Source organism: Sturnus vulgaris, chromosome 9 (assembly GCF_052056855.1).
Source record: "Sturnus vulgaris isolate bStuVul1 chromosome 9, bStuVul1.hap1, whole genome shotgun sequence".
Taxonomy (NCBI): domain Eukaryota; kingdom Metazoa; phylum Chordata; class Aves; order Passeriformes; family Sturnidae; genus Sturnus; species Sturnus vulgaris.
The window spans coordinates 18,660,813-18,683,545 of record NC_142251.1 but is presented as its reverse complement, the minus strand read 5'-3'; the positions used below and the strand labels follow the sequence as shown (position 1 = coordinate 18,683,545).

Below are 22,733 nucleotides of genomic sequence, written 5' to 3'. Positions count from 1 at the left end.
TAGGAAGATGAAAAAGGTGACTTTGAGTGGGTGTGGCAGACTGGAGACTGCCATGGAGACCATGTATGTGCATACTTCTAAATTAACAGCAGTTAAGCTAAGAATCAAGACTGTGACATGAATTGCTCTGTGTTTTTTTTTTTTTTTTTTTTTTTTTGCATTTCACCAATTAGTTGGATGATTAAAGAGTGTCCAGTTAGGGAGAAAAATTACTAAAATATTAACTGTATATGTAGAAGGATAGCTGTACAAAAATTTTAAAACCTTCTACTTTTAAAGGCTCTAAATTAAATAATGCTTTATTCAACCAGATGAATACATATAGTGAATTCAATGCTGAGTAAATTGACCAGATCTGTGCTACGTCTTCTCTGAATTTGCAATGTAAAGGCTAATATTTTTGGATGTGGTGCATTGTTTATAGTGTGAAATCATGATCTTGTCAAAGAATAGGGTGTCCCTGCAGGAACCTCACAACTAATCCTGTGTTGTGGTGAAGTTTGAGCCTGCTTTAGGCTGTATGGTTTTGATATATATATATATAGATATATATATGTGTGTGTGTGTTAAATGCGTTAATAATTCACTGACACTGTTACTATTTGGATACTTCGGTAAAGCCTGGAGGGTGAGTATTTGCTTTGGTTTTCCCTGTGAGGGTCAAGGCGCTTCTGCAGAGATGAGTTGTGTCAAGGAGGTAGCATGCAGAGTTTCCAGGAGCATAATTTACCACCCAGAGCTCTTCCCATAGAGGAGAGTGGTTGGTATCTATGGGAAACAAGTAACACTTTTTGGGTTTCATTTTAATAAACCTTTTAGAATTGACAGTGATACCGTAGCACAAATGCATTGCAGAGTTAGAGAAATTAAGCTCTAAATCTGACAGTTAAGGTAGCAACAGGATTGAGTAAACGGTGCTTAGGATTGTGTAATTTTGCTAATTTGTTAATGTGTAATGCACTAACTTTGTTTATGTAACAGAAAGTGCATGAAGTATAACACACTTTTGTTAACATAGACATATTCATGACTAAGGCTTTCCCGACTTCTGTGGGAGTGATTTAGAAAACTGCTCATTTTGTTAAGATGTAGTATTTACATATTGCAGGAAAATCTGAGGACCAAGAAATTCTGTCGCGGTACAATTGAAAATCTCCCACTAAGTACCTAGTAATGGATCTAGGACTACATCTCTAGGATGCTTGTGTGCTATGAGGTTGTCACAGGGTAAATTGTCTTTCTCTAAATATTAGAGGCTATGCAAAAAGTGCAAAAACCAGAAAGGTGTTTGTTCTGCTATCAGCAGTTTGTCTTGGGGGAAATCTTAAGCTATGTGGAAATGTAAAGATGAAGATACAGAACTTAAATGCTATGCTAAAGGCATATGGCAGTGCACGGGTAGCATGCTTATCACTAGGTCTTCCATTGGCCTTAGTTCTTGCTCTGTTTTGGAACTATGAGCTTGTGTGGCTCAGAGAAGAAATTTGTCTTGTGATTAAAAGTTGAGTCTTTTTCCAGATGGGTTTGAACTCCCTGTGCCCATATGCACAGTGGGATTCAGTGTCAGCCCTCAGTCCCTTGAGCAGGTTCTCCATCCCTGTCTCACAGGAGGCTGCAGTGCTGCTGCTCTTCTGGCACTGGTTCACAGGCTGGTTGTCTCTTCAAAGCAGTGGAGCTACATCTTCCACTGGACCTTGAGGAAGGCTTTGTAGCTGTCCTAGTAGTATAAAGGGCCAGTTCTCAGGCATGGACAGGGGGGCACCTGCAGAATTTATTGTTACTGAAAGAGATGAGAGGGTTACACCTTCTCACACTCTGACATATTGGAATAAAATATGTTCACACTCAGCGTGTGATTTTGCTCAGGTGTGCAGCCATTTGTCTCAGTAGCAGAAAACTTATCTGATAATTTACAAAAATAATTTCTTGGGGGTTTCCCTTGGATGCTCCTAAGGCTGACCACATTCTTCCCCTGGCATTAGTGCTCATTTCACATTTTATCAAACTTTCTCTGGCCTTTGTTGCTTCACAATTAAACCAGGCCTGAGCTAGTTTGAAAGCATGATCTTTTCACCTTTTTGAAATTTTTGCATGAATTCCTAAGATACATTATCAGCCAGGTCACATAAATTGTTCATAAAAGTTCTCATTAGTTCTGATCCTCAGTAAGGAAATACACATTTACACATATATACAAGTATTGATTTGTGGAAATACACAAGTATCAATTTGTGGGATATTCTGTCATAAATAAGCATATGGGAGAGATTTACAACATTGTCTTGTATTCCTTCAGTAATGGAAAATAATATAGAGCTAGCTTTGGAAAGACTTGATACCATAGATAATTTTTGAAATCTTGTGTTTATCTTCTAGTGTAACAAATTCTCCTGTGACTGGAAGTCACTCTTTCTGGTTTGACCATGAAACTTCCATCTATAATGGGGACTTTACATGATGTGTGAAGTTCTGCATATGATTGTCAGTGCTTCATGCTGCTTTCCAAGTAGTAGATGTGAGAAGTAAAATGTGAATTAGGCAATTCAAGTTAAATATTAATAGGAGTTCATACCTTGGTCATTTTCTACACTGATGTGATTTTTCAACCAAGTTCCTTATTGTGGGTCATCTAATCTTATGAAAACAAATACATTTGAGTTCTTTAGCCTTTGACTGAATAGCAATTATACAATTAGTTTCATATTCAGATATACTAGAAAATATTAGTGGAAAAGCCCCAGGTATTTGTTTCTGTCAGTGAATTAACACTTGCATAGCTTTGAAATTAATTGTTTAGTATGCTCATTACTCTTAGAAAAAATAAATACATTCTCATTATGTTCACTTGGTGAACATATGTATCTTGCAATACATTTAATGTTACTTGCTGTGAGGGAGATTACAACTCTTTTTAAGGAAATTGGGTAGATTAATGGAATGGGGTGGGTTAAATTGCTCTCCACATGCATTCCCTAGCATGCCTGGCCTACTCCTGCATTTTAATTGATGTATGTAAAAGTGTTCAGCTGAGGAGGCTCTGGGAAGCAACTGGATTAAATCAGGATATAGCCTGTGTATGGCAGGGGCTGGGCTAGGGAAACGAGCTGTATGCTAAGCCAAGGAGACTGACACATGGCACCTTGTTTAATCACAGGCAATCACAATGTGCATGTGAACTGTTGCATTTTCCACAGCTTCACTGAGGCAGTACACATATTGATCTCTGGTGAACTTCAGGAAGTATTTTGGGGCTGTTCATAGGAAACTTTCCCAACAAGCTACAGGAAGTCCACAGAATCCTTGAAACGAGCAAATATTTACTTCATCTTTTTAAGAATTTTACACAGTTTTAATATCACAACCTGTGCCAGAGCCTGAAGATAGATTTTCTGATCCTTATTCCGGCTTTGAATGAGCAATAACAAATATGAGGATTACTACACACTAAATACTCCTGGTGCAACTCATTGGTTTCAGTAGGAGGCTCTCCAGAAGAAGAGCGATCTTTAACTACTGATTTTTTCCAAATGTATTGTTTTGAATGAGAGATAAAGTCCACATAAGCAGGACACCTTGATAAGGTTGTTACTTTTTGGGAGAAAAAAAGCCAAGATTTCACACCATGGTAGTGTCACATAATTTAAAAACATGCTGCTAGACTCGCAGAACTTTTTGATGACTCTCTTAAAGTTACTGCAGTCTTCCCCGTGTTCTAAATAGTTGTTTTTTTTTCTTAACAACATCCCCTCTCTGCCTGTATCCCCCAGTCCCCATTGGCTTTGGAGCATTCCCAATGAGCACAGTGCTTCCATAACTCTATATTTTATTTTGCTGAATATGCATTTTATTAGGAATCACATTTAATTGAAATAGCTTCTGATTTGAGGAAAAGAGTGGCTTTATGAGATGAGAGTAAAAAGTGTGTGACACTTCTAATGAAATTAAAAGCAAAATTAAATGTCTTTAGAAATTTATGTTGCATCACTGCAGAGCATGTGCCAAACCTGTCTTGATTTACCTGAAAGTGCTGTATCAGAGACAGAACTCCCAACTGGAGAGTATATCCTATCTTGGATGGCTGCTTTGAAATCACTTACTTGGAGTAATATTAATTCAAATTCCTGATAAATTACTCACTGTGATATAACATGCGGTTTTAAAACTTTTACAGCCTTTTCATTAATAGATGATAGTGAAAATTAGAGCTAGTATTTTTTGTGTAGACTTCTTAATCATGCCATTTAAAGTAGAAGCTAAGCAATAAACATCTAATTAATAGCTTATGGTAAGTTTAATCTCAGAAGCTATGTTGCTGTTGGCACAGATCAACATAACCATCTATCACTAAATTCTCAAAATTTAAAAACCAAAGCTATGACTTATACATGCTACTCATTCTCAATGTACATTGCATATGAGTAGTTTATTTCATTTTAGGATACTTGAAACCTAAATCAATATCTATTAGACATAAAAATATGTTCATTTCTATAGGAGGATGTATTTTGAAATTAAACCATTCTTCTGTATTTTGTAGCTTATAAGAATTGTTGTCTTTTAAAAGACCTGAAAGAAGTCATTGTCATGGGTAATTATTAAAGGAATTTCTTAAGGTAATTATATTTGAGGGAGTCATCTGCAAAATAGATTTGAGTTTTGTTCCACAGAGATGGGCTCCTTGGCTTTTTTCCCCAAAGTGAAGTTTCCAAATTAATCTATGGAAATAGTGAAAGAAAGTATAATACTCTGGTGGTGCCCACAATCATCAGTGCTGTGCAGAGCTGCAGGTTTTACTCGACTGTGTATGTTGTGCTTCTGTGCCACGAGTCACAAACTCAACATGGGCTCAATTCACTTCTCTGTCCTTACTCATAGCCCCATCTCTTTCTTTACCAACAGAGTACCACAATTGATTTCTACTGAAATAAAGTATCCTTATACTCTGATTTGCAGCCATTAATGATAATGCATTTATATCTACTGTTAATGAAATTGAGCCAATTATGTAAAACTGTAAAGATATAATTCATAGGTTCTGCATTACTGTACAGATAGCATCTATATGTGAAATCCAAAGTTCATAGTACTTTGAAAAGGGATGCATTATGCACTCACATCCTCTATTGGGGAACTTGAGTCTGGCCCTTTCAACATCTGGAGAAATCAAACAACAACTCATGTGGCAAGAATGTGAATTTATGTAGCAGAATAAGCATGGGATTCAGACAAGCAAGATTGCAGGTGCCCAAATAATTCTCCTCACCAATGAACTCTTCCCCTGCTCAGATAACCAGTGTGTTTGGGAGACTGGAGGTCTCAGGTTTCCTTTCTTGCATATCCAAGTGGTTTATTTCTGTTTAGTTGTATGTATTCATTATTATTTATAATATGTACTCCAGAACTTTCTTCTCAGTAATTTTGCACTTACTGGCTAACCTATCTGAATTTATTTGTTAAATTTACTAAATGTCTGACTAGCCATAAGCTGTGAAAAGCCAACTAGGGAACTGAAATGAATAGGAAGAAAACACCCTCACTAATTTCACTTCTGACAGTTCAACTGACCCAAGAGCATTTACATTATTTTCCCATTTAAGCAGTTAACTTCTGAGTTGTTCTTAAACACCAGGGACTTCTAGCTAGAACAGCCACTTTGGTCAGCAATCCAGGATTTAGGCAGATAGTATATTATTTGTGTAGTGGAAATACAAGCAATTTTTATATTGTATATGTGATTTACTATTTTCTGTGCCAGTTTTATTTCAGATTTAATTCTGGGACATGCTGTGCTACGTAGTCCTTTTGGATTTCTACAACTGTTGCGCTTGGAGCCATGCTCCTGCTGCAGAATTCCAACAGGAGCAAACATATGGGGATTCTTCCGTCCTTGGCTTGCCCCACCATTTGTTCCATGTTTTAAACCAACTGGTGCTGTACCCAGTGGAGTACATCTGTTACAGTTTATTGCTAGAAATTTGCAATTCATTTCAGTTTGCTAAAATAATTATAATATTCATGGCCAAGCATTAAGCAATTATAAAAGAGAGTAGACAAAATTTTGCTGAAGTTTTTATGTGATTCAGAACCTACTGCCCAGCTTGGGTAATTTGGGTGCTCAACAGCCAGATAATGCTCTGACAGTTGAGTTTGATCATCCTGAGAAATTCAAGCATCCACTGAGATACCCCTTATGTGGATGTCCCTGCTCTGTTTTAATTAAGGGCAAAATAAATTGGCATAAATAACCACTGAATGCATTTGGTTGCCACATCTTGCCTGAGGTACTCATCTGGAGAACATCCTGAACTGGAGCAGAGTCTTTGCTGATGGAATTGCAGGGGCACATTCAATAACACCCTGTAACTCTTTTTGAAAGTCAACAGCATGTAGACTGCTAAATAGTCTATATGTTTTTTGGATATTATACCTTACTTTTTGTCTCTGTGCTTCAGGCAAGCTGGGAGTTACTGTGTTGGGCTATGTTGCTGTTTTCAGGTAGTGTTTTCAAAGCAGTAAGGGTTCTAGTTTGTGGAAAATTGCATTACCAATCAATCCAGAGTGAGGCATTAAATAGTTGAATAAAAGGTGACTCCTTCACATTTAAAATAGAAAGTCCCCATAATCAGAGCAATAAAATCTTAATACAAGAGATGACTGTTTCATCATTATCACCCTCTGAAGCAGATTTTTAAAATTAGGAAGGATCACAATAATAATATTCATAACCCCATCACACTCATCATGTTTCTGTAAGTGAGTCTGGCACATCTTTGACATAAAGTAACAGAATAAATACACACTATTCACCACAGTGGAGCCAAGGCATTTTTACAGGTAAACTTGCAAACTAATTCCAGAAGTTACAACCAACAATGTGCCTCTTTTTGTTCTCCATCACAGACCTGTGTCTGGATCTGTCTCTTGGATCTTTCACACTCATCCCTTAAAATAAGCGAGGTCACTTTTGCTATAGAAATCTGTTACTTGCCTGGTTTGAAAAGAGTTTTGTTTCCAAAAATCGGATTTAATTTGTTGAGTTACACTAGGGTAGTGAAAGACATTGCAATATTTATTCTGCCTGTATTGTGAGACCACCACTATGATTTAAAAGAATGGCTACATTCCTGAGATTTGTATCCTTGCAAATAAAGGCATTCTAAGAGAAATGAGTTAACTCATCAGCTCACTAGGCTGAGAAGGAGATTATTTTGATGGGGAAGTCAAGGTTTATACTGAAATGATAAAACATTCAGAAAGAACACAGATATTTTAAAATAGTTTTGCTGTTTTGCTCTACAAGTGTTACTTGAAGTGATACAATGAAGCAGAATTATGTGTTTCTATATGCTGTATATTAAAAATATCTGGGAATGGAAACCATTATTAAAGCTACTAAATATAATTCTGTTTTCTAGTAATCCCAGAAATGTCTTTAAATATTCATCATCTAAGTGGTGTGGACAATACAAATTTAAGCAAATTAGGATGGAGTTGGGCTATAATGTTGAATAATTGCATTTGGTTTTACACAGCACTGTAAATAAGTGTGTAAAGTGTGATCTAAGGCTTTGAACCTTTATAGAAATTTTAGTCTATATTTTAATGTTTTTTGTTCTTTTTCTACAGAACATTCTGGCTTTAAATCCCCGAAAACAAACACATGCAACGCTTCACTCAACTGCAGCAAAGAAACAAGTCAAGAAGCAATGGAAAAGGAATTCTGACAAAAACTGTTCAGTAAGTGCACATTTATCATTGCATCTGGAATGTGTTTATCGTCGCATCTGGAACAACCATTGAGGCTGAAATCACAGCTGTGAGAGAAATAAATTAGAGTTTTTTGTGTTATTCAGTAGCCACATTTGGCTTCTAGATTGTTCATGTAGATAAGGGAGCTATTTTGTGATGAGCTGTTTACTTTTCAGAACCTATTGCATTCCATACGTTTTTCATTTTTGGTGATTTTAGTAAGTGTTTGATACAACTTTTGTGCCTTTTGTTATGGAGTCTGATCCCTCTCAAGTATCACATCCTGAGCTATGCTGAGCCCCTTGATTCCCCTGGGTAGCCTCTTCTGCCACTTCCTCCTTTCTGTTTTCCAAGAGTCACATTGGCCAGAGCAGCACTTCACTATCCTTTCTGAGACACTTACGGCTAATTTTATTTTGCTACAGAAATAGAGGAACCTGTCATATGTACCTACTTTTTATAAATACATAAAGCTTGGATTAACACATGACTCCGGATTTTAAATTTTGTGCATTTTACTTTTCAGGAAATAGTTGATTTTGAAATAAATACTTTTCTTACTGTAAACTGTCTATACTCTTCTGTATTTCTGCCATTAGATATCACCATTTTCTCTCGAGGTATCTGAATTCCTAGTCTCAGTGTGATATTTGACTAATCCCACCAGACTTTTTTTGTCTCTTTGATCTCTCATCTGATTAAAAGGTTTGTAGTGTTTTTACTATTTTCCTACAGGTTGTCTTACATAATCCTCTAAATTCAGAAACCTCTTAGGTAGAGTACTAGTTACCTTATGGGTTTAATGATATTGGTGTCTTTTCATAGTGTTGTCAAAACACCTTCTCCCACTAAAAAGGAAAATTCAGGTAGGAAGTTGATTTTGTTTTAATAAAAACTATGTCATCCAAAACCCAACAAAACACAAACCCAACCAAAAATGCCACAAAGTTCTTCAGTTCCTTAAAAATTGCGAAATCCAGTATGAACAACAAATATTTGCTGGGAGGACCAACCCAGTATATCCTTAGCATTTCAGCAATGCTCTTAGTACAGTTTCCTGTTTTATAATACTGATTATACGAATCTTTTTCTTGCTATAGCTGGTATTCCTATTTTCTTGTATTTATTGGCTTAGATAATGTTATGTGAACTAGAAGTTTATGTACATGAAAACCTTCTGTTTGTGAACTTGGATGATTATTTTGGGATGTCTGATATTGCCCACAACTGTCTGTTTCTGCTGCAGAGAATGTTGGGCTGCTTAGTAAGTGGCTCCTGGGCAGCTGCAGTTTACATTGCCATGTTTTCAGGTGTCCTGAAATCAGTACCGGGCTGTAAACTCCTCTGTTTTCAGAAACTGTTTGTTGGGAACCTCCTGTATCCATGCAGCAGGACAGCTGGGTATCTGTGTGGTAACCTAATTAGCTGTTCTAATGTAAATTATCCTGGTTAGTTACACTGTAACGTTCACAGAAATATTTTGCTAATGGGTGTGTTAACACACATTTCCTAAAGCATTTAGGCTTTTAAATCACTCTGTTATCCCTGAGCTGTTCTTCATGTCAGCCTTGCTTGGTTTTTGTATTCAGTTTACTCAAAGAGTTTGATATTTGCTGATTTTCAAAGTGCATAGTTTTCTAGAAATTGTCTCTTCCCATGTTTGTGCTGTTAGCTGCATGTGTGTACCTCATGGTGTCTGAAATATTCCTGGATTCACAAGGTCTGAGCTTCTTGGGCTGTGCAAACACCACAGATTTGGGTTCATTGCCAGCTTGTGTGCCTTGTCTGGATTTTCAGTTGAAAGAAATTCTGAACTTTGTCAAATATTGCAGGATGATGTTTTGGCATAGGTTTACCATCTAATAACTTGGTGTTACAGTTCTGCAATAGTGCTTGGAGATCTGTGCAGTTGTTAGCACTCTGCCCTGACAGGAATCTTCTCATGGGGTACAGGTTACAGGATTAAAAGTTTGAAAGAAACAAATGTGTACATGGGCAGATATCACTACTTTCATCACAGATGGTTTTAATACTTATGCATTGTTATGTATTATTTGGTAGAAACATCACATAATTTGGCTTGCAAGCTATTATAATGTATAGTGCTGGAAGGAACTGTAAAGGGCTAGTCCTTATTTTCAGATGGATAATGATCCTAGATTTTAAAACTGACAAACTTTTCTTCACTCAGAGATATGTAGCTTACTCTTACTGTGCAAGATTTACAACATAGCTTACTTTTAGTTTACTATAGCAGAAAAAACCCTGAGAAAAGAAAAGCATCAAATATTTGTCTGGTCTCCCATTACATAAAAGACATCAGTAAAAAATAAGAGACCTTTTACATTCTCCAGATCATTGTTGTTGAATGGTTTTAATAAAAATCAAAATAAAATGGTTGAATCCTTTCCTTGCCTCCTTAAATGGAGAAAGCTAATGCAGGAAAGGATTCATTGAAAACCGTTTTTTATTTTGGTCTAAAGAGCCACTGGTGATAATGTTTAGGCCTGCTAATGAATAGATAAAGCTCCATTTGAAGTCCATATCAACTTTATTTGTTTCCATTTCCTTAAAATCTGAATTTGGCTTTTAGCTTTGTATTCTTTTAAAGCTGTTCTGATGCTGCCTTTACAGAACTACTGTTGAAAGGAAGGTGGGAGTATGAAAATACAAAACTAATTAAATTAACAGCCATCAAAACTCTGAACAAAAGCTGCATCTGCTGAGGCATGCACACAGTGACTTTGTAATGTCTAATACACTTCCAGATGGCAGACTTACATATTTCTTCAGAATAATCACACAAGTGAAATTTTAACTCCTAGCCTGCTCTGAGACTTTGAGTTACCCATTTAATGAGTTCTGAAGTGGAAACAGAATGTTAATATCTTTCCTCAGCGTTGGAAAATTCTCCTAAAGGAAGCTTCAATTATGCTTTCAATGAGTGCTATTGTTTATTTACTATGTTAGCAACCAAGTGTTGCTGTAAAAATTGTTTATAGCTGTAGGTGCAAGTTTAGTCAGCTTTCCTTCAGAAATTTTAACTGAGAGATTTGTATCAGAGGAGGAAAACTCTTTATTGCTGTGTCACCCTCAGTAACAGTTAGACCTAAGCATTAACACTCCTGTTGCTTTTGAGTCATGCTGAAAAGGGGTGTAAACAGATGCCTCTAGTTATCTGGGGGACAAAGATTCCTGTTTTCCAGAAAAATTAATAGTAGAGGAGTTTCGAAATGGCTGCTCTAATAGTAAGCCTTAAAGAAGAGTGCAAAATTTAGGCCACATTAGTTCATTAATTTACAGCAAAAAACAAAACAAACTGTGAGGATTTGCTTTGATTTCAGGTCTTTCCTAAGTAGTTCAGGATTGTTTAGAATTCGGATTAATATTTTTATTTGTGGTTTCCCACTCCTTATAATTCAATTTCTGTGTGTATTTTGTGCTTACCTACGTTTAGATCACCAACTAGGGGGCACACATTGTGTGCATTTGCACTGCACCCAGCACACTGATTTCCCTGCTTTATGAATAGGGTTTCTAAGCATTATGGGCCGAGTTTTATTTTACCTTGTGCATGTGCATTGTAATTTAAATGAAATTCACCTGCACAACTTTCATAAATTGACTTGTTGCTCGGGAATTCAGTGGGATATTTTAGTCCAGCCTTCTTTTTGGTAATGAAATCTTGTAGTTACCTACTAAAGATAGGTGAGAAGTTGATAAAGATCCACCTATGTATTCAGACTTGCTTGAGTTTCTGCATTTAGAAATAATTGTAACATTTGCTCCAGATGGAAATGCTGGAAGTATTTCAACACAACAAGAAGGTGAAAAGGAAATGGGATTTAAATTGGTTTGTAGCTAATTGCCATAGCCTGTAACAGTATTGATTTTCTGGCAGTAGTACCATTGTTCTTTGTCCTTACATGTGCTAAGCCTGATCAGCATTGTACAAAAAGAGCCTCTCTTCTGTGAACAAAATAATTTTGATGCTCACCTGTTTTTGTTTTTGGAATTTTTTTTTTTGTTTTGTTTTGTTTTTTATGTTGGCAAGGGCTCACTTTGGGCAAGTATTATAACTGTACTATAATTCTTTCCAGCTATTAGAGAAAACCGAATACTTCACCTTGTCTTTTTCTATGCGAAATTAAGTTGCAACTACCAGATTGCTTTGTGCTAATGATGGAGTGTGAGAGCTGCAATTCATTGCAAGATCTAACAGCTCATGTTGCTCTTTAAGTTCAGAGGACAAGGGTCCCTTAAAACACTTGTAATATGAGCTTGCTAAAACTTCAAACTGCTTTTCACTTGGATACTATTTCTGTGGCTGTCACTGCTACACATAAACATCTGTATAAAGAAATTACTTTTAAAAAGGTATGTAAGTACCTCTTGATGTACAAATGTCCGAGATTGCATAGAAATACCTGTAAACAAGATGATCTTTTTCAGCTATAATCAGTGTGTTACTCTACGTATTGCCTTGCAGTGAGGTGGAAAAAGTTCACATGATTTTTGTGCCCAATCATGTATCATGCTTACAGAATAATCAAGTTAGCATTTCACAAATAACTGATGGATTGAAGCAGAAATAGTGCAAATTGCAAACAAGTAGATATGAAACGCAGTACCCTGAAGGCCTGAAATCAGGAACCTTAATGAATAAATGCTTTTTCAGTGAATAATTTGTCTATTTCTAGACATGTATTGATGAAAGATTCTATATTTATAAATAAAAAATAATTCCAAATATTGTAAAATAGAGAACACTCATTAAAGGAAATCAACTCAATTATATTTATAATCTAAACGTATAGTTTACCTTTGCAAATATTTATTTTTGTCTTCATTGCATATGAATATGCAAGTTTAGCTCTTTTCTGAATGGGTATACAATGGCAGATGTCTCTCTAATCGCTGCTCTATTCAAACATTAATTGGTAGAACATATGTAGAATTCTACTAGTCTGAATAGGTATAGGATAGCGGCAGTCTTTTTAATCACATCACTATTCAACCACTAATTGGTGTGATGATTAAGGGACATTAGAGGGAGCACTTTGACATCTGATTCTTTGAACTGATGTCTGCTCGAGCTGCGCTGTATTCATCATGGCCAGACTGATTTCTTAAATAAAACGCTCTGATTCCCAAATGTGGAAAATATTGCGTTAGGATCTATTGAAGTGATTAGGGAATTTGAGAATGATTCTTTTATTTAACTAGTGATTGACTGTATATGCACAAACTATTCATATGAATAATACATGTGTTGCTGAGTATCAGAAAGAGCTGAGAAGTAACATCAAGAGATTTTCTTTTTTCTCATAGTGTCAATAATTAAATATTAATACGCATTTTAAAATGTACCAGTTTAATCATTTAGCAGTCAAATTCCTACTCATGCATTTTTTAGATTAACTAATTACTCTGCATTTTCTCTTATCGATAGCATATGCTGGCATTTATAACCCTTTCACTGGAATAAAGTGGTTTACATGTTTATATATGATATCGCTTATACTTGCACTAAGAAATGCATATGATGAATTTCCTTGAATTTTATGTTTTATATTAGTTTCAATATCTTAAGGTGTTTTCATTAGAATATTTCAATAGCTCCTAACTTGCCTGGATGCAACAAATTACGTGGTTTTATGCACATTTTCTCTGTATTAAATTGCAAATACCTGCTGAAGGCAAGTTGTGCCAAATGCTTTCTTAGTACTGAGTAAAAGGTTCCTTCTCACCCCATGGCTCTTCTGGAGTGCTGGGTGAAACCACCTCTAGCCTTTTAACTGCTGCTGTTCAGAGTTTTTCAGGTTTGGTGTTCCTCTTATTTGACGTTGGATGATTCCTCTTCTGTTGAGCAGCATTCACCATTTAGTGAGCAGCATTTAGTTCCGAGTGTATTTCTGATCTTAACCATTTCAAAACTGAAGTGTTTCAGAGTTGCAAATTGTTTAGCTTTGCACATAATTATATGACAAAATGAAAAATGCTTGTCTGCTTTAAGTGCTGAATTCCAGGTAAGTCCAGCTCATTCCCTTTGAGCAAATCAGAATAGAGATAGGATCAGAAACCATCTTCACTGTCAACTTTCAACTTCTGCATAGTATTCTATCCTTTCAGACGTAGATTTCTGTATACTTTCCTGTGGTTACTAGTTGGAGAAAAAGGTCCCTTCTTTTCTGTTTTCCAAAAAAAAAACCCAGCATAAAATATCAAGACTATCTTCTCTTTCTTCAGACCTATTCCCACCTTTTTTTTTGTAAGCTATTGCCTATGCTGAAAGCAAGATTGCTCTTTCCTCTACTCGTGAAGGCCTCTCCATTCTGTTTAGAAATAGTCATGAGCTCTAGGGTGAGAAATTTTAAGTGCTTGTATGTTGTTTCTTGGAGAATCCTGTGCCATTGTTAGCCTGTTAGTAATGACTCCAGATTTATTTGTAGTATCTAAGTTCTGGGTGAAACCTGCTCAGTAGAAGGAAAAGGAGCTGGGAGACCAATTTTAGTGTGAAGGAAGCAGGATAGCTTGCTGAATGCTGTATTTTAAGCAGGGCTTGTAGCACTATCCAATATTATATTGCACTGAAGTGTTCATTACAAGACCCTGCTTGTAGTTTGTCTGCAACTTTGCCATATATTTGGACAAAACTTTTGAGTACCAGTCCATTACTTCTTTTACACATATCAGAAATGCAGTCATATATGCATATAAAAAGATTTGCTTGATTTAAGTATGAATGAACAGGGCTGGCAGAAAAAGCAGTGTCTTTTAAAAAATCATGATAGTGTTATATTTAAAAAAAACCTGACGTCCTCATGTTTTGAAGCAAGGAAGTGTAACAGACTGGAGATGGCAAAAGTATATAAATGCAACAGAACTCTCCAGAAGCTTTAAAAACCTTCTCTTGGTCAGTTTCTGTGGCATTTTTATCACGATGTACAATTCTCAGGTGCAGAGGAGGTAACTGCCTCATCACTTGCAATATTCAGTATTCTTTAGTTACAGTACTGTCCTGGTTTCAGGAACTCCTACATTTTTGGTGGTGAATCTCAGGAATTATGAGATTTTCATAATGATTTCTTTGGTTTTTTTATAAACTGATTCATTATTTGAATATAGTGTTGAAAATAGACAGTTTCCCACTGAGAATCAGTGATCAGAAATAATCTTTTGGGGATTCTTCAGTAAGCAGAGTTGCTAGGGACTCCTTGTTGAGGCATATTCCCTCACAAGTCTTTCTGGCTGTGTCCCTGTTCCAGCTGTCTTCAGAAAGTTACACGTATGTGTTTTCTGCATTTATTTCTTCTATCCTTAGTCACTCCTGGTTCATCAGCAATTATCTGGAACAATCACTCAGCAGAACTTTCTTTTCTCCTCTACTGCTGAGAACAGGACTACAATCTACTTTTGCTTAATTGCTAACTGAACTGGGAGATGTTTTCATCTGTAAAGCTAAGGATCCTGCCACATGTATTCCTTTTGAAAATCGTCATTTTGTAATTAATATCTTTGTTTTTCTCCTTAAAAAATAAGTTGAAGTAGTGTTCATGTAGCATGTAAGTGGAATCAAGTAAATAAATTAAGAAGCATCCAAATGAATTTCTGTATAGGTGCTTTAAAGGATACGCTCTATTCAGAAAGGAATGGTAAAGGTTTTTGTTAATAATGCAACAGATGGTAAAAAATAGCAAGTGTAAAACTAAACCTTTATGATCAAAATCACTTAAGGAGAGGATAAGAAACTAATTTATTGTATGCTAAGAATATGCTATAGCATTTCCACACAGCAGGTTTAATTTGGCAATTACTGTAAATAGAAATCAATGTAATCATAGAATCATAAAAATAAAGATTTGGGAGAGTTAGTTAAGAGAATTTCTGGATTGAAATCCAGCTAGAAATTTTTTACAGGTATTTGAATAACCCATTTCAAATGGCACATGATGTAGGAGACTTCTCATTCTTGTTAGTGTTTAATCAATGCAGCAAAGTTTTTCCTAAAATATACTGTATATTTGTTGAAGATCAAATGATCATCTTGTCCTACTACTTGAAGAACAATTGATGATTGTTGACTTTTTGTATAAATTCTGTTTTAAAATCTTTAATATATCTCTATATATGTCTGTCTGTGGATGCCCCATCCTTGGAAGTATTCAAGGCCAGGTTGGGGGTTTTTGGGACTAGATTATCTTTAAGGTCCCTTCCAACCCAAACCATTTATGACTCTTTTATATTAGAAGATTCCTGTTGGATATGCTTCCAGTTCTCTATTTTCCTTCAAGTCTTCTTTGCTAGTCATATTTTCTGAAACTGGTAATTTTTTTTTTTCTTTTCTTTAGATTTTAATTTCCTACATCTTTCTCTAATCATGATGATGAAAAACTGTGCAATCTTTCACCTGGGACCTAGTTAGCACCAATTAGAATGAAATAATTTATTTGCCTCACCACAGAAGAATCAGCCGTGTGCTGTTCCTTCTGCCAAAGTGTGGGTTATCCTGTATTTATGGCCCAAATTCTGACCTGTTAGTTTGGTTTGATTTTGAAATTCTCTTCTTGCCTTTTGAAGTGTTTAGTATCTCTTCCTTGCCTGTTTCACTTATTCCACCAAATATTGTGACAGTAGAAACCATTAGCACATTAATTTTTTCCAATTAACCAAGTCACTGAGGTCTTGGGTGAATCATGAATCATCATGATTCAGTTATTTTTTGGTGATAGAAAACAACATAGGGGTTATTTTTCAGTCAGTTGAACAGTCACTAGTCTATATTTTTAGTTGGAATAATTGGGGAAAAAAAAAAAAAGCTTATTCTAGATTTGCCACATCTACCCTGCCAGTTATTCTTTTGTTCATTCATCCTCTGAAAGACAAAAAATAAGGTTGATTTAACATTGGATTTACATGCCCAGGTTGACGCTTTTTATATCACAATATAAGTTTTAATATGTCCTCCATTTTCTCTGCCTGAGGGTATGATTTCTATTTTTACTTCTTTTTTTCTTTTTTTTTTCCTTTTCTTTTTCGCTTGTTTTTTTGTCTTTGTTTCTCCTCCCCCCAAATCCACCTCTGTAAAGGGAAGCTTTATGTCTTCTCTTCTGACCTTTTGGAACCACAAGACTTTTAGTGGGTGCAATTGGTAGTGGTCCATGCATTGCTTCAGTTAGTTCCTCAATGACACAGTCATACATGAGCTGCATCAGCTGATTAAAAAAAATTAATTACCAAACCTCTCTTTTTCCATGCTCAAGCCTGCAATCTCATTTTCTTGCTAAAAGTATATTTTTTTTAGTTGTAGTTATGGCTATACCAAGCTATCTTCATAAAGAGAGCAGGGAGGGCTGTTTGATTCTGCATCACTTATTTGCTTTGTTTTACATAATCTGTACTTCTCTTCATTTTCTTCTCACTTCTCATGTATATAGAACAGTTTTCTTACTATCATTTTACAATTTCTTCCTCTTACTTTTTAACTTTAATTTGCATAACTTTCTGGTTTTATCCCCACAGTGGTTATGTAGTTCATTTATACTTAGAAATTTATCTACTCTAGGTATGTGTCATAGTTTCCCTGCTTTTATAATGTTGATTTCCAGGCCATTGGGGGGAGGCATGGTATGATCATAAAGATGTGCTACGAGCACTCTTTTGGGTGAGTGTTTTGTTTGTTTCTTATTTGTTTTTTGTTTGTTTGTGGTTTTGTGGGTTGTTTTTTTTTTCTTTTCTTTTACTTTGCTTAGGAATAGTTCCCCTTTGTGAATTTCTGTAGAGCTTGCCCTTTCTCCTGCTTTCCGTTACTGGTCAGTATAACTCTCAGGAGACACACCAAAAATTATATTTTCTGAAGTTCACCATCCTCATTCTTTTACCCTCACCACTTTCTGTACTTGGAATTGATTGTAATCTATTACAGAAGTAAGTCATTGATTGTAGACACTTTGACTTTTTAAATGCAGCCTGTAAACCACAGATCCTAATAATGGTAGTGTGCAACTAATCTTTGATGTGATAACTGACAAACTTTGTTAGTAACAAATTTAATCAGAAACACTAATATTGAATTTAAAAACAGTATTAATTCTTACCAATTCTGGTATGAATCTGAATGGGCTTTATCTTTACATTTATCAAATGGATGAAGTAATAGAATGAACAGAGAGTATAATTTTCATAAATTTTTTTTTAAGTTAGTTCAATATAAATTGTATAGAGGAATTGCCAAAATTTGTTTTTTAGACAAAGTCAGAAGTTAAGAGAACTGTTTAGATCTCTGGACTATGCCAGACAGTTCAAAAATACTAATTTTGAGAAGATTATTATTAATTGAAATATAAAAAAGTTTTTTGGAATTTGAATCCCAATTTGTAAAGAATAATTTCACACTGAACTGTAAAACAACTTCAAAAAGAATATTAAGACTATGAGGATTACCTATAAGGAGTTGAAAAAAAATGGGATTGATTGGCAAAGCAGGAAATACAGAGGAAAAATGAGAACTTTCAAAAGTCAAGTTGAGTCACTCTGGGTGGAAGAAATTAAAACAAATAGTAAAAGGTTATTCGGCTATATAAAACAAATAGTAGAAGATTCTTAAGCTATCTAAACTAAAAGAAATAAAAGAACAAGCAAAGCCAGTGTGAAGATAGGATTAAACATTTTAGGTATTGTCTGAAGTCTTTGTAAATTGTTGTCCTAGTTTCAGTAAAATGGGAATAAAGCAAGAGGTGGCTAAATGGGCAGAAAAGTGCAGCAGTGGAAATTACCCCAGACAGGCCAGAAGAAAAACTTGGAGTATTTTATGTTTGAAGTCAAAGGGTCAGAACAACATCCATAAAAGTATCACAGAAAAATTGACATGTGAAATTACAAGCTTTGTAGTAGAGCAAGTCCTTGATTAAAGAATAGCCAATGCAGTTTGTGTGTGTTAAAACATGGGCAGAGAATTGATGGGCAACTCTCGCTCTGTTGGTCTCTTATTGGCAGCATGTGAAACTTTGAAAACAAATTTTGCACCAGAGGTTTATTAAATGCATTAAGGAAAATGGAAGATAGAATAAGGCATATTGGGCTTTATTCTTAGGGATAAATTGTGACATGCTAACAGGGGTTTTGGGGTTTTATTTTTGCCAATCAATACTGAAGTGTCATCTGCTTAGATTGAATAGTAGAATGGATAACAAACTGGCTAGAGAGGAAATGAGGGTGAGAAGTGCTTAAAAAAGGTCTGCTGGGCTTCTAGCAGAGCTTTTTGAAGGATCAGTCTTCAGATTCATAACATTTAATATTTTCATTAATGAGCTTGACATAAATATTAGGAGCATATTACAAGAAAGTCGACAGGCACTGTCAATACAGAAGGAACTAGAACATCATAAAGAACTGTGTGACACTGAAGTTTAGAATAAAAAAAGATAAGAATAAATTTAATAGTGCAATTAAGAGGCTGTACAGCCAAGGGCTGAGGATGAGAATGACTAGGAGCGTAATGTCTGGAATGAAGCAAGAAGAGGATTTAGAAATACCAGCTGATCAGAGGATCATGGTTCCATCAACTAACTGGGTAAGAAAATCTGAATGTGAAAGCAAGAGGCTGACTGTGATTGTCCAAGTTGTCACTTCTAGCCTCCTGTATGCTTTAATGTTTTGACTGTGGGGGTCTGACTGAGCATGCTCAGGCATTTGGCTCTTTATGCTGATTGCTACCTGTTAAAAGGAAAAATTAGTGTATGTAGAATAAATTGCTTTTAAATCAGATGCATAGTGATGAGTGTCATTGAAATGTTCATGGGTAAAAATGGGTCTGCCTCCAAGTAAGGGTCTGGTTAGTGGCCAGTAAACAAGGCTGCACACTAAGCCTAAATGTTGAAAGGCTAGTGATTAGGTGAGTCCTCTCTGTTGTGTTTTCTGAGTCATTAAACACTTCTATGTAAATTATCATCTGACTATATAATTAAAACTGGATTTGCTTCATGTATGTGCAGGACCCAAATAAAGTTTTGACTCTCTCTTTTTTTAGGCATTTTAAATTTAAGTGCCTAAGTGTGCAATGCCTGTGTTTGTTTTATGATCTGTATGATCTGTGGATTCTTCTGTGTTCTCTAGCCAACTCTATGTACCTTACCTCAGCCTTTTATTTTTATGAACATTATTTTGGGAATGAGGTTAATTGTATACCTAAATGTTAGGGTCTGTCCTTTGTTTATTTGCATGGGTCATTTGCAGCCTGTCTTTACTAAGTAACAAGTTGTAGCTGATAGATGTAGATTAATGCTGTTAAATATCTTTTTAATTATGTGGTCTCTGATCTGCTTTCTTTTCATTTGCTACTGGTGCAATACTGCTATGCAGACATCAAATTGCTTTGAGGCTGATTTAGCTATATATAAAATTTCCAAGCATGAATGCTAATTTTTGATGCCTTTCAGAAACACAATGTTAACATTTTCGTCATTTTGTGGGGCTTCATCATAGGTTTATCCTTAGCTTAGTTATGTAGTTATCTTTTGTTTTAGCATTTCTAGTTTTTGACTCCTATTCCAAGACTCCAAATATCCTTAAAGCTTTAGTCCCTTGAATACTTTTATTTTCATCTACTTTCTTTCTCAGAGGTAGTTGGTTGTTGAAAGGAGTCTTTCACTGCTGTGGAACGAAAAAAAAGGATGTTGGTGAAACTAGCTTAGTATCTTTATAACTCAGTCTAGCTCATGGTGAATCATAAATACTTTGAGAAGTGTGGACTTAATGAGCATTTAGTTCTAACTTTTGAAGATGGAACCCATAAGCTTGCATTTTAAAGAGAAGTGCTAGGGGAAGAATTCACTTTGCTTTCACTTCTGTCACATCTGATTGAATAATATTCAGTCTTTTAATATTAAATCTATAAATTTTGGGGACAAACCTAATTTTCTTTATAATTCCACTGCATTTTTGACTATGCTTGGACTATTTTTCCTACCCTATCCAATCTGGAGGTTATCTTTTATTTTAGTGTAAAGCTTTCAGAAGAAGCCAATGAATCTCAGCCAGTAATGCATCCACAGTAACTATTTAAGAGTTGGTTGAATTTAACACTTTTTAATTGCATAAGAAATCTTATTTACATTCTGTGTCTCAAAGATTGTAGCAGTAGTAGCATTGGTGAACAGCAATAGCATCAAAGTTGCTCGTGTTTTACAGAGTACATTAGAGACGAGAGCAGCGTGCATCAGAGTAGGTGGCCATTTCTTGTGCTGTTGCTGATGCTTTCTCTGGAGTTTTCCTTTCTCATTTATGTTTTCCTCTGCATTTATTTGTCAGTGAATGGCCAAACAATGTGAGAAGGATCTTGCATATATTTGTAGCAATAAGTCTGAAAAGCTCTGTTACCACCAGGGCTCTAGAAAAGCTGTGGAGAGGTACAGGGTGTTGCTAGGCAACACCGCATGGCCACAGATAGTATTTTTCTTTTAATTTATTTATTCTTCAGTTTGAGTGTGTCCTGCTTGGAGCCATTTGGGTAATAGTTAAGCAAGCACATAGAAATCACAGAGCTGCAGGAGTGGAATAAAGGAATGCAATATAAAAATGTAAGAAAGGAAAAGCCATGGCACATAATTAAACGACCAAGAGACATGAAATAATTAGTAAGGACTAGGGGAGAAAAAGTAAACAAGCGTGAGGAAATAAGAGCAGGAGAGAAAAAAACCAAGTTACAAAAAAGATAAGGCAGTATTGAAGAAAAATTAAAAATTGAAAGCTCAAACAGTATATACACAAGGGAAACAGGGAAATTGCTGCATAGGAATAAGAATTAAAAATCAGAGATAAAAATGACTTCAAGAAAAGGGAGAAATTTTGTAATGATGTTAAAAGAATGATGATTTTTGTTTCTTTTTGATTTGCATCATCCTGTTCATTCCTATTACTCTGTTTGCACATATGCAATAGCAGCAGTGACACTCAGGAGCTGGGGACTGATTAATAAGTCCAATATGTTTCCCAGAGAGGAAAAATAATTTAAAGTAAGAGTTTCAGTGTTATTTAGAAATTATTCAATCTGTCTGTTTGGAAATAGCATTTCCAAAGTAGGTTATTGCATTTTATTGAAAAAATGTGGGTGATTATACTAAGGGTGCTAGGTCAAGCACTGGTTGCACAGAGGGAATGGGTTGTTCGTACTCTCCAAGTTAAGCACAATAAGCAGGGGCAGGTCTGTCCTGTGCAGTGCTCAGGGAGCTTAAAGGCCTTCACTTGGAATAGCTGGAGCCATTCATAGGCTTGAATAGCATAGCAATGTGAGGAAAATTCTGTGCCAGAGCCAGCCTAGCTGACAGACCCATTTAATTAGCTCAGGAGCTGTGCTACCTGGCCCAAATGTCTTGAGCACTGTTTGTGGAACCTGAATTAGACTCCTCCAAAGAGTGCTAAGCCAAATTCAAATCTAGGAGTCATGCATTGCAGTTCCCTTCTGGTGTATCTTAGTTCCATACGGCCCTGATTGCTTGGGAGTTGCTGGGAAGGTGCTTGGCTATTGCTTTGGGCCATGTTTGTATTGTTCATATCAGCTTGAACATAGCAATTTCCCAGAGGCTGACAAGAAGGGGAATACTGCAGCCTGAGCTGTCTGAAGGCAGGCCAGAAGGTTTTGGGAGAAGACAACTCTTCAGATTGAGACATGAAAGCTTCCAAAGAAGTAAAAACCTTACAAAGAAGACAGTAAATGAGATACAGAACTGGAAGAGTGCATAGTGCCATAGTGAGGTATTGAGCAGTTAGTGCTCCTCTCTCTAACACAGTAAATGGAACTGAGACCTGAGGCAATATGTTTATCCTGGATGTTGTTCTCAAGCTACATGTGAATAAACAAGCATCATTACAGCAGCATTCTCTTAATGCTCTTTTGAATGCCTTGCTGAAAGATGTAGCTACACATAAGCCCTGTTCATTTCTGTGTATAGGAATGTTCTTGTTCACGTAGTTTCTTACAGAAAATA

At 35.8% G+C, this 22,733-nt stretch overlaps 1 protein-coding gene across 2 annotated transcripts in view; it reads left to right on the top strand.

Annotated features, from left to right (window-relative positions):
- DPYD (dihydropyrimidine dehydrogenase) overlaps positions 1-22,733 on the top strand; it is a 337,856-nt gene that overhangs the window by 14,365 nt on the left and 300,758 nt on the right. For both annotated transcript variants that reach the window (XM_014884797.2, XM_088170031.1), the window contains exon 2: positions 7,627-7,737. In XM_014884797.2, coding sequence (XP_014740283.2) covers positions 7,627-7,737 — 111 coding nt within the window. The remainder of the gene's footprint in view (positions 1-7,626; positions 7,738-22,733) is intronic.